Source organism: Lolium rigidum, chromosome 5, assembly GCF_022539505.1.
Source record: "Lolium rigidum isolate FL_2022 chromosome 5, APGP_CSIRO_Lrig_0.1, whole genome shotgun sequence".
In the NCBI taxonomy this organism is placed as follows: domain Eukaryota; kingdom Viridiplantae; phylum Streptophyta; class Magnoliopsida; order Poales; family Poaceae; genus Lolium; species Lolium rigidum.
In genome coordinates, this window is record NC_061512.1 from 263,377,379 (window position 1) to 263,389,629 (window position 12,251).

At 42.4% G+C, this 12,251-nt stretch overlaps 1 protein-coding gene across 1 annotated transcript; it reads left to right on the plus strand.

Moving 5' to 3' along the window:
* The first annotated feature begins 8,211 nt into the window (after positions 1-8,211).
* LOC124652799 (protein PEROXIN-4) lies at positions 8,212-10,926 on the plus strand. Its single transcript, XM_047191841.1, has 6 exons — positions 8,212-8,324; positions 8,517-8,564; positions 9,393-9,512; positions 9,597-9,725; positions 10,048-10,177; positions 10,609-10,926. The coding sequence occupies exons 2-6, from the start codon at positions 8,559-8,561 to the stop codon at positions 10,695-10,697; spliced, it is 474 nt and encodes a 157-aa protein (XP_047047797.1). The 5' UTR covers positions 8,212-8,324; positions 8,517-8,558; the 3' UTR covers positions 10,698-10,926.
* The last annotated feature ends 1,325 nt before the right edge of the window (positions 10,927-12,251 follow it).

The window sequence follows — 12,251 nt, forward strand, 5'->3', positions numbered from 1 at the left end:
GTTCGCGTGCCCGATGAAATATAAAAAGGAAAAAGAAAGAAAGATAGAACATCAAGAGAGTATATTTCGAGTTAACTCTACATATACTCCCATCGGGAGATTAATATAAGTCATATTTAACTCGATAAAATGTGCCATTCCAACAGCCGGAAAAGCACTCGACAATATATTCTCAGAACGCCAAAGTTGCGATCAATTTCTGAATGCCGCAAATTTGCGAAGGTAAGACCCCAGATCTATTCTGCTGGGCGTGGCATCGCCGAAGACTGCGCTCTGCTACTTTTATCCGTGTCAACAGATACGAAGAAAAATCCTAACGGACGCGTTAGGTACTCGATAAATTTGACTGGGACTCGACAGAATGGTAAGACCTTAAGCGGCACCTGTCGAAGTTTGCACCAGTATCCGAGATCATGTCCAGGGACGTGATCTTGAAGTAGGTTTTTGCGGATTGCCACTAGAGCAGTTAACTAGTACCTGATCCGTCAGATGAACTAGCCCCAACTACCAATATCCCTGTACAATATAGAAATTTATATAAAGAAATATAGAAAGGTTTACATTGTGGAATAAGAATAAGCAGTGGAGATTTTCCCTGATTCTACGATTCAAGCAAAATCTCGGGGGCTACTGACATAGGCATCCCAAATGGGCCTGCCAAAGATAGTACCCGGGGTTTATCGAATGCCCATTACCCGAAGAATAAGAAGGTTCGAGAGCCCAAGATATGTTAAGGAAAGTAGAGTTGTAATAAGAAGTGTTGTTTGTAAATCTGGCGGGATGAGTTAGAAACCGTCCCGGACTCTGTAACTTGTACAAAACGAAACCCTCGGCTCCACCTCTTATATAAAGGGGGAGTCGAGGGACGAGAAAATCATCGAATCATTGTCTGCAAACCCTAGTTTTCATAATCGTCGAGTACTTTTCGGCTGAAACCTTCGAGATCTACTTGCCCTCTACTTCTAACTAAACCCTAGCCTACAATCCATAGGCATTGATAAGTTAATCCCTTGTCGGGCGGTCTATGTACTTTGTCGTAATGCCCAATTAAATCTCACTATACTCATCATGATATGTATGTGCATTGTCATGCTCTCTTTATTTGTCAATTGCCCAACTGTAATTTGTTCACCCAACATGCTGTTCGTCTTATGGGAGAGACACCTCTAGTGAACTGTGGACCCCGGTCCAATTCTCTTTACTGAAATACAATCTACTGCAATACGTGTTTTTACTGTTTTCTCTGCAAACAATCATCTTCCACACAATACGGTTAATCCTTTGTTACAGCAAGCCGGTGAGATTGACAACCTCACTGTTTCGTTGGGGCAAAGTACTTTGGTTGTGTTGTGCAGGTTCCACGTTGGCGCCGGAATCTCCGGTGTTGCGCCACACTACATCCCGCCGCCATCAACCTTCAACGTGCTTCTTGGCTCCTCCCGGTTCGATAAACCTTGGTTTCTTTCTCGAGGGAAAACTTGCTGCTTGTGCTCATCATACCTTCCTCTTGGGGTTGCCCAACGAACGTGTGAAATACACGCCATCGGTATCATTTTCCAATTCCAACCATATAACAATTTAACGAAGCGAAACTTCGCCATGAATACTATGAGTAGAGCCTAAGGACATATTTGTCCATATGCAACAACGGAGCGTGTCTCTCTCCCATAAAGTGAATGCTAGGATCCATTTTATTCAAACAAAACAAAAAAAACAAAAACGAACCGACGCTCCAAGCAAAGTACATAAGATGTGGCCGAATAAAAATATAGTTTCGGGGGAGGAACTCGATAATGTTGTCGATGAAGAAGGGGATGCCTTGGGCATCCCCAAGCTTAGACGCTTGAGTCTTCTTAATATATGCAGGGGTGAACCACCGGGGCATCCCCAAGCTTAGAGCTTTCACTCTCCTTGATCATATTGCATCATACTCCTCTCTTGATCCTTGAAAACTTCCTCCACACCAAACTCGAAACAACTCATTAGAGGGTTAGTGTATAATAAAAATTCACATGTTCAGAGGTGACACAATCATTCTTAACACTTCTGGACATTGCATAAAGCTACTGGACATTAGTGGATCAAAGAAATTCATCCAACATAGCAAAAGAGGCAATGCGAAATAAAAGACGAGAATGCTGTCAAAACAGAACAGTCCGTAAAGATGGATTTTATTAGGCCACCAGACTTGCTCAAACGAAAATGCTCAAATTGAATGAAAGTTGCGTACATATCTCGAGGATCATGCTCGTAGAATTGGCGTAATTTTCTGAGCTACCTACAGGGAGATAGACCCAGATTCGTGACAGCAAAGAATTCTGGAACTGCGCGAGTAATCCAAATCTAGTACTTACTTTTCTATCAAAGACTTTACTTGGCACAACAAAACTTAAAACTAAGATAAGAAGAGGTTGCTACAGTAGTAAACAACTTCCAAGACACAAATATAAAACAAAAATACTGGAGTAAAAACATGGGTTGTCTCCCATAAGCGCTTTTCTTTAACGCCTTTCAGCTAGGCGCGAAAGTGTAACTCAAGTAACATCGAGAGATGAAGCATCAACATCATAATTTGTTCTAATAATAGAATCATAAGGTACCTTCATTCTCTTTCTAGGGAAGTGTTCCATACCTTTCTTGAGAGGAAATTGATATTTAATATTACCTTCCTTCATATCAATAGTAGCACCAACGGTTCGAAGAAAAGGTCTTCCCAATATAATGGGGCAAGATGCATTGCATTCAATATCCAAGACAACAAAATCAACGGGGACAAGGTTATTGTTAACCATAATATGAACATTATCAACTTTCCCCAAAGGTTTCTTTTTAGCATTATTAGCGAGATTAACATCCAAATAACAATTCTTCAATGGTGGCAAGTCAAGCATATCATAGACTTTTTGAGGCATAACGAAATACTTGCACCAAGATCACATAAGGCATTACAATCAAAATCTTTGATTCTCATTTTAATGATGGGCTCCCAACCATCCTCTAGCTTTCTAGGAATAGAAGTTTCAAGTTTTAGTTTCTCTTCTCTAGCATTTATGAGAGCATTTGTAATATGTTTTGTGAAAGCCAAATTTATAGCACTAGCATTGGGACTCTTAGCAAGTTTTTGCAAGAACTTTATAACTTCAGAGATGTGGCAATCATCAAAATCTAAATCATTACAATCTAAAGCAATGGGATTATCATCCCCAAGGTTGGAAAAAATTTCAGCAGTTTTATCACAAGCAGTTTCAGCAGTTTTAGCAGTTTCAGGTAGTTTTGCGCGCTTTGCACTAGGAGTAGAAGCATTGCCAACACCAATTATTTTACCATTGATAGTAGGAGGTGCAGCAACATGTGAATCATTAGCATTGCTAGTGGTGGTAATAGTCCAAACTTTAGTTACATTTTCTTTTTTAGCTAGTTTTTCATTTTCTTCTCTATCCCACCTAGCACGCAGTTCAGCCATTAATCTTATATTCTCATTAATTCTAACTTGGATGGCATTTGCTGTAGTAATAATTTTATTTTAAATATCCCTATTAGGCATAACTTTCGATTTCAAAAGATCAACATCAGAGGCAAGACTATCAACTCTAGAAACAAGAATATCAATTTTATTGAGCTTTTCCTCAACATGATTTGTTAAAGGCAGGTTTGTGTACTAATAAATTCTTTAAGCATGGCTTCAAGTCCAGGGGGTGTATTCCTATTATTGTTGTAAGAATTCCCATAAGAATTAGCATAACCGTTACCATTATTATAAGGATATGGCCTATAGTTATTACTAGAATTGTTCCGATAAGCATTGTTGTTGAAATTATTATTTTTAATGAAGTTCACATCAACATGTTCTTCTTGAGCAACCAATGAAGCTAATGGAACATTATTAGGATCAACATTAGTCCTATCATTCGCAAGCATAGACATAATAGCATCAACCTTATCATTCAAGGAAGAGGATTCTTCAACGGAATTTACCTTCTTACCTTGTGGAGCTCTTTCCGTGTGCCATTCAGAGTAATTAACCATCATATTATCAAGGAGCTTTGTTGCTTCACCAAGAGTGATGGACATAAAGGTACCTCCAGCAGCTGAATCCAATAAATTCCGCGAAGAAAAATTTAGTCCTGCATAGAAGGTTTGGATGATCATCCAAGTAGTCGATCCATGGGTTGGGCAATTTTTAACCGGAGATTTCATTCTTTCCCAAGCTTGAGCAACATGTTCATTATCCAATTGTTTAAAATTCATTATGCTACTCCTCAAAGATATAATTTTAGCAGGGGGATAATATCTACCAATAAAAGCATCCTTGCATTTAGTCCAGGAATCAATACTATTCTTAGGCAGAGATAGCAACCAATCTTTAGCTCTTCCTCTTAATGAGAAAGGGAACAATTTTAATTTTATAATGTCACCATCTACATCTTTATACTTTTGCATTTCACATAGTTCAACAAAATTATTGAGATGGGCAAGCAGCATCATCGAAGTAACACTGAAAATTGCTCTCGCATAACAAGATTTAGTAAAGCAGGTTTAATTTCAAAGAATTCTGCTGTAGTAGCAGGTGGAGCAATAGGTGTGCATAAGAAATCATTATTATTTGTGCTAGTGAAGTCACACAACTTAGTATTTTCAGGGTTGGCCATTTTAGCAATAGTAAATAAGACAAACTAGATAAAGTAAATGCAAGTAAACTAATTTTTTTTGTGTTTTTGATATAGCGAACAAGATAGCAAATAAAGTAAAACTAGCAACTAATTTTTTTGTATTTTGATATAAGTGCAGCAAACAAAGTAGTAAATAAAATAAAGCAAGACAAAAACAAAGTAAAGAGATTGAGAAGTGGAGACTCCCCTTGCAGCCGTGTCTTGATCTCCCCGACAACGGCGCCGGAAAAAGAGCTTGATGGCGTGTATTTCACACGTTCGTTGGGCAACCCCAAGAGGAAGGTATGATGCGCACAGCAGCAAGTTTTCCCTCGAAAAGAAACCAAGGTTTATCGAACCAGGAGGAGCCAAGAAGCACGTTGAAGGTTGATGGCGGCGGGATGTAGTGCGGCGCAACACCGGAGATTCCGGCGCCAACGTGGAACCTGCACAACACAACCAAAGTACTTTGCCCCAACGAAACAGAGTGAGGTTGTCAATCTCACCGGCTTGCCGTAACAAAGGATTAACCGTATTGTGTGGAAGATGATTGTTTGCGAGAGAAAATAGTAAAACAAGTATTGCAAGCAGATTTGTATTTCAGTATTAAAGAATGGACCGGGGTACACAGTTCACTAGAGGTGTCTCTCCCATAAAATAAAAGCATGTTGGGTGAACAAATTACGGTCGGGCAATTGACAAATAGAGAGGGCATAACAATGCACATACATGACATGATAAGTATAGTGAGATTTAATTGGGCATTACGACAAAGTACATAGACCGCCATCCAACTGCATCTATGCCTAAAAAGTCCACCTTCGGGTTATCATCCGAACCCCCTCCGGTATTAAGTTGCTAAACAACGGACAATTGCATTAAGTATGGTGCGTAATGTAATCAACAACTACATCCTCGGACATAGCGCCAATGTTTTATCCCTAGTGGCAACAGACACAACACAACCTTAGAACTTTTCGTCATCGTCCCGGTGTCAATGCGAGCATGAACCCACTATCGAGCATAAGTACTCCCTCTTGGAGTTAAAAGTAAAAACTTGGCCGAGCCTCTACTAGAAACGGAGAGCATGCAAGATCATAAACAACACATGTATAATAACTTGATAATTAACATGACATAGTATTCTCTATCCATCGGATCCCGACAAACACAACATATAGAATTACGGATAGATGATCTTGATCATGTTAGGCAGCTCACAAGATCCAACAATGAAGCACAATGAGGAGAAGACAACCATCTAGCTACTGCTATGGACCCATAGTCCGAGGGGTGAACTACTCACTCATCACTCCGGAGGCGACCATGGCGGTGTAGAGTCCTCCGGGAGATGAATCCCCTCTCCGGCAGGGTGCCGGAGGCGATCTCCTGGATCCCCGAGATGGGATCGGCGGCGGCGGCGTCTCGGTAAGGTTTTCCGTATCGTGGCTCTCGGTGCGGGGGTTTCGTCACGGAGGCTTTAAGTAGGCGGAAGGGCAAGTCAAGAGGCGGCACGGGGGCCCACACCATAGGCCGGCGCGGCCGGGGGTGGGGCCGCGCCGCCCTAGGGTTTGGCCACCCCGTGGCCCCTCTTCGTCTCGTCTTCGGACTTCGGAAGCTTCGTGGAAAAATAGGCCCCTGGGCTTTGATTTCGTCCAATTCCGAGAATATTTCCTTACTAGGATTTACGAAACCAAAAACAGACAGAACACAGAATCGGCACTTCGGCATCTTGTTAATAGGTTAGTTCCAGAAAATGCACGAATATGACATAAAGTGTGCATAAAACATGTAGATAACATCAATAATGTGGCATGGAACATAAGAAATTATCGATACGTCGGAGACGTATCATATACCTAGGCAACTATATAGACAGTTCTCTCCACCCTGATTTTAGCCTAACACAGACATCGTTAGCGGAAGCTTTGTCATTTGTATACTCCCTGTCTTACTTGTTACTTCTTTTCCTCTAAACTCTTTTGAGGAATTTTCCTATATGATTTTACATTTCTTGTTAGTGACAGTGAGCAAAGCTTATTTTATTTTCTGTTAGTGTTACTACAAAGCATGCAATGTGTGAAGTATGGGCATAAGGTTAGTTTTTGGTCTTGTCAGTTCACTGTCGAGGCAGAAGGCGCAAGCAGATGGGGATGTAGATATGAAGTAGTTAAAAGTCTTACATGAAATGCACCGTGCATCTGTTCACTTCATGAACGATACAGAGTGCAATATTTGTATGCCACTGCGCAAATGTGTTGCTATTGTTTCAGAATTAGTAGCCAAGCTTACTGAAAAGGATGGATGGGTGCTAGTGCTACTCCTTTAGTTGGTTGAGCTCCTAAAATTCAAATATTCTTACTATTTCCTTCCTTACACACAGTTTTATCGTATTTGTAGCTGGTAGACTATCTATCCTAGCTTTAGCTCACAAAGTTGTACAAACTGAAGTTTTCAGACATGAAGCATACATTTTCTTATAGTGCTCATATAAGCCAGCTCAAATACTTTTAACAAGAGGAAGGCTTCATTTATATGATGGTTCATATCCTCTCCCCATTTGCATGACAAGTATCACAGAGTGCAGGCCGATGAAAATGGTTATGTATGGGTACAGAGTATATATTTGGAGTTAACCAAATCCAGTTGTGAGTGGACATGGTACACTTGCCTCACCTCCTTCATCCACCAACTTGGATTCTCTCCTACGCGCTCCCACGGCTCTCTGCTTATGGTGCGTCGTGGCGTCTGGCACGACCTATCTATTGGTCGAAGTTCATGCATGTTATTTTCTTGCCAGACAACTCCATGTCACCACGCTTGATCGTATAATCACCGACATGAACGCTACTCCTCGACATTCGTGTTACACGAGCACATGCTGGCTTCTTTCTTTGTGTTGCCGAGGACCGCTCGAGCGCGCATGCATGATTACATCAACACTCAAGTGTAAGGCATGCTCTTCCCGGCCGCCGGTGCTCCTCTTGTAGTTGCCGTTGCCTATCGCAACTTGGTTGGCGCGTTGCATGAGAACCCAAGCATCGAGCACAAGTGTGCAGAGCACATCCTGCACCTCTTCACCTAGATTGTATTGGTCAACATGTCATGTTAACATGGTGCGGTCATATCAACTTGGAGAGCATGATGTACTACAAAGCTTAGTTTCGTCGGCTAGTGATTCTCTTCGAGCTTTGACCTAGAGTACTCAAGTAGTTGCTCCTAGTATTTTTTTCAGCCCGAATCGTCTTCGGTTTGTATAATCAATTACTCGTAATAACTCCGTAGCCGCGATTACTATCAGCAAAATTCAAAATTGTATTTTCAAGAAGAAAAATATGGATAATAATAAGCAGCAACTACTCTGTTTTTTTCTTCGAAGAAAATTTGACGAATGAACCCAGCCTCCAGTGTCCACTCGTTCAGTCTTGTGCCTCTTTCCCGTCCGTGCCGTACCTCTGTTTCTCTCCCCTTTTCCTCCGGACCCCGACACCGCCGCGGCTCTGAATCCGGCGACCGCCGGCGTGCCGCACCTCACCACCAGCTACAGCCGCCGAAGCCTCGACCCCGCTACTCCCCTGCCTCTCGCGCGCGTCGCCGGCCGTTCCCCTTCTACTCATAGATCGTCCCCGGCCGTCTCCACCGCGTCCCGCAATCTCTGACCAATCGTGTCTCGAGGTACGGGCCTGCTTGTTTGGTTCTTCCAGCGATCTCCGGGCGCGCCTCATCTAGATCCACCCGCCCCGCGCTAGGGAATATTGCGACGGATTTCTCTTCACGTCACCGGATGTTTTCCCCTTTTCAGCTCCATTGTCATAGTCTGAAATTCTCTGATTCATCCTCTCGTCTCTGTTTGGTTGCATTTGACAGGGTCAGATCAGGCTCGTGGTCATCATCCAGTAAGCAGGGAAGATGCAGGTCAGCAGCACCCACAGTTTAGTTTCAGCATTCAGTAGCTTATCTCTTGCATACGTAGTAACTTGACATGACCAAGTATGTTAGGCGGTGAATTTAGACACATTGAATGGATGGTTTAGGCCAGCGGTGTTCAGAACTGGGTTGGCCTCAACCTGGCTGCCAACCTTGTTATTTCTAGTTAGTATAAAGTGCAGAAATTAGTACTCTGTTATTTATTTATTTTTTTGACTTAGACCACCTTTAACAGTTTAAGATAGTTTCAGCAAAACCGGATCCGGTCACCCCTAGTTTAGATACTTTTTTTGTTTGTTTGTGATTCTCATTAATATCTGCATGTTATGTTCAGTATCGCATATCCATATTGGACAGGAAGTGGGTTGGTCGCTGATTGGCCAGTCATTCTAGCTACCATAAATTGCTTCAGGTTACAGTTGTGAATGTTCTCAATGGATGGATGATCTAACTTGATTATACTTCAGTAACAGTGTTAGTGGTGATTACTTGGAAGATTATGTCTACCATGGCTGATGGCTGATGGTGACTGGCAGACCAGCGCCTTGTGTGTGATCACCAACTAGCCAGGGCTACAAGGGATAAGTTGGCTAGGTAGAGGGCTAGAGGGTATTGCTGCCTAGTGACTAGATACAGACTTGGCAGGCTATGCAGCTGCTTTATATAACAGATTTAGTGCTGATTTCAACAGCCACAATCGTAACTACTGCGTCTCGGTTTAGAGGATGTTATGTGCTTCTAGCTGTTCTCAATTAATCACCTTCTGGGTTTTTAAACATGCAATGCAAACACTCTGAAAGTGTCTTCTATCCATAGGCATCTAGGGCTCGGCTCTTCAAGGAGTACAAGGAGGTGCAGCGCGAAAAGTCAGCTGACCCAGATATCCAATTAATCTGCGATGATTCCAACATATTCAAGTGGACTGCTATAATCAAGGTGCTTGTTTCTACCTCAAGGTGATGCAGGAACAAGCATTATCAGCTTTGTACTGATGCTGGTTCTTACTGTATATGTTGTTAGGGCCCATCGGAGACGCCTTTTGAAGGTGGTGTATTTCAACTTGCATTCTCAATTCCTGAGCAGTATCCTCTACTGCCTCCACAAGTCCGCTTCCTGACCAAAATTTTCCACCCAAATGTTCACTTCAAGGTTACTTCTACATTGCCTTCTTTCAGTTACACTCTTTTCCTAAGGCATATGGATTTGAGTTTTTGACCTTGTCGCAGTTAGGTGAAATACTGATCTTGGTTCCTATTATTGAATTTTCCGATGACAAACTGAATGCATGTTCTGCAAATATAATCTCGTTTGATACCATTCCTTGCTTTGTTCATATTGTTGAGATATCCTGTACCACATAAATACACTATGCGCTCATTTGTGCGAACACAGTACTCGTACCTATTGTAAAACCCAAAGTATGCGGCATTTTCTATTTTCTCAATTTTTCTTTTATTGTTTATGTTTCTAGACAGGTGAAATATGCCTGGATATATTGAAGAATGCATGGAGCCCTGCGTGGACCCTACAATCTGTTTGCAGAGCCATTATTGCTTTGATGGCCCATCCGGAAGCGGATAGCCCACTTAACTGTGACTCAGGTAACTTCATATCATACTCATGAATTCCTTCTTACCGCATTACTCATTATTTTCTGCTGCTGAGCTGATTGGTGTTTATGTTCTCACTGTACGTCAAGTTATAATGCATGAAAACATCGCCACCTTCAAGGATCCAGCTGCGTCATGATGTGACTCTTTGTATTGCCTCTAGACTGAGGTGGTAGATATTAGGTTTCAAAATATTACCAACTTTTAACACATCTGGTATGTTAGGCAAGATTTGGAGCTAAAGAATCAGTAGGCGGTTGCTCTATCTGCTTGCACAACTCTTGATGTTTAAAGCATTAGTGTTTTAGATTCCCCAAAATCAATTTCTGCTAATTCCGCATGCTGCTTAAAGCAACATGCCATAATATTGATTTAATTGCATCATGATGCTGTTTCTGACTTCCTTTTTCCTGTAATCATAGGTAACCTCCTGCGCTCAGGCGATATCAGAGGCTACCAGTCCATGGCGCGGATGTATACTAGGCTAGCTGCCATGCCAAAGAAAGAGTAATTTGCAGTGTTGCACTGGAGGTGGTGTCTGCATGTAGTATCACTCCTAAATTGTCAGGTGTAACTCATTGATTTCTCCCTATGAACTTGTGCCTGTTTTCTTACCCGCCTTGTCTGTGCGTATATATCAACGGCGAAAACATAAATGTTTGATTTGTATGATGTAATAATTCTGAAGAGATTTAGTACTATGGATCCAATGCTGCATCTTTCAGTTGGTTCGACCCTTACTGTTTGTATCATACTTGGCTCCCCAAGAGTTCTGGTGATGCAGCTACGAAGCATATAGATAGAAGTGATAAAATACAAAATCCAGTTGAGTCTACCAATAAGACGGAGTGAAGCAACCGTTTTAAAAGGAGTTATGACAAACTCGAAGTCATATCAAGATAGTTCTCCGACATCATAGGAAAATAAATCAATGTAGGCATCATAAGAAAATAGAACATTGCAAACCACATTCTTGCAAAAATCAACAAGTCTTAACAGGTAACCGATTTATATCTAAACAAATTGCACGGTTACTACATAGAGCAAGGCGTTTCTCTGGATCAGATGTATAATCTCAATTGAAGTGGAGTAGAAAGTTAGGGAAAACAGAAGCATGATCTAATCTCAACTAAAATGCATGTAGTGAAAACTCATAAGCTATTATTCCATCTTGGAAGAAAGCCTCCGAAAGGGGCGATTCTAGGTCTAAACCCTGGCCGGCACGCCATAATGGCTCGAGCTACCTACCGACAACCAACAGGACGTGTGAGCCCGATCCCCGGAGCCAACTATTCCAATTATGTCAGCATCATTCCAAGCTTCCTATGTGCCAGCATGCAACGGCCAAGATTGTAGCTTGCAACTCATGGAAATAAAAAACCCATCGTTTCAAGTTACAGACGGAATCCTTGCGCAACTTGACAGAATAGGTTTCATGTCAGCGAAAGCCCTTAAGCAGGGAGATGCAACGGTCGAGTTTAGAGGAATACACCATCGAAAACATTTCGGGGCCTAAAATATATCTGGCATAAAGGGTGTGTTTGGTTGTGACCAAACTATACCTTACCAATTTACTGGCTATGGTGAAAAAGTTGGTGATTTTTTTTTTGACCACATGCATGCTTCATCATATCATCAAGTTTGTAAATAGTTGGTGATTTTTTTTTAGCATGCCAATGTCCCATTGTAAAATCTGTTCATTTTTTAGCCAATGTTGATCAATTCATGAACAAGCAACACATCAACCAAAGCACGTCATAATTCTTCAAGATCCCTGGCGAGTGGACTAGATTCGGACAGGGAAGGAGACGAGGCATTGATGGATTCGTGCGACTCCGACTTGACTCGTCCGCACCAAAAGCGCCTCGTCCCCACTCGCCACTCGCCCTCTGCTCTCCTGCGCCCTCTGCTCCCCGCACCACCATTACTGCCACCACTCTCCTCGATCCTCCCACCCGCGCCGGCGCCGCATCCGTCCGCCACTCGCCCAGCCGCCGCGCGCTCCTCCTCCTCCTCCCGTGGCCGGGGGCTCCCACGCGGCGCCATGGACGGCGGCGCGTGGCCC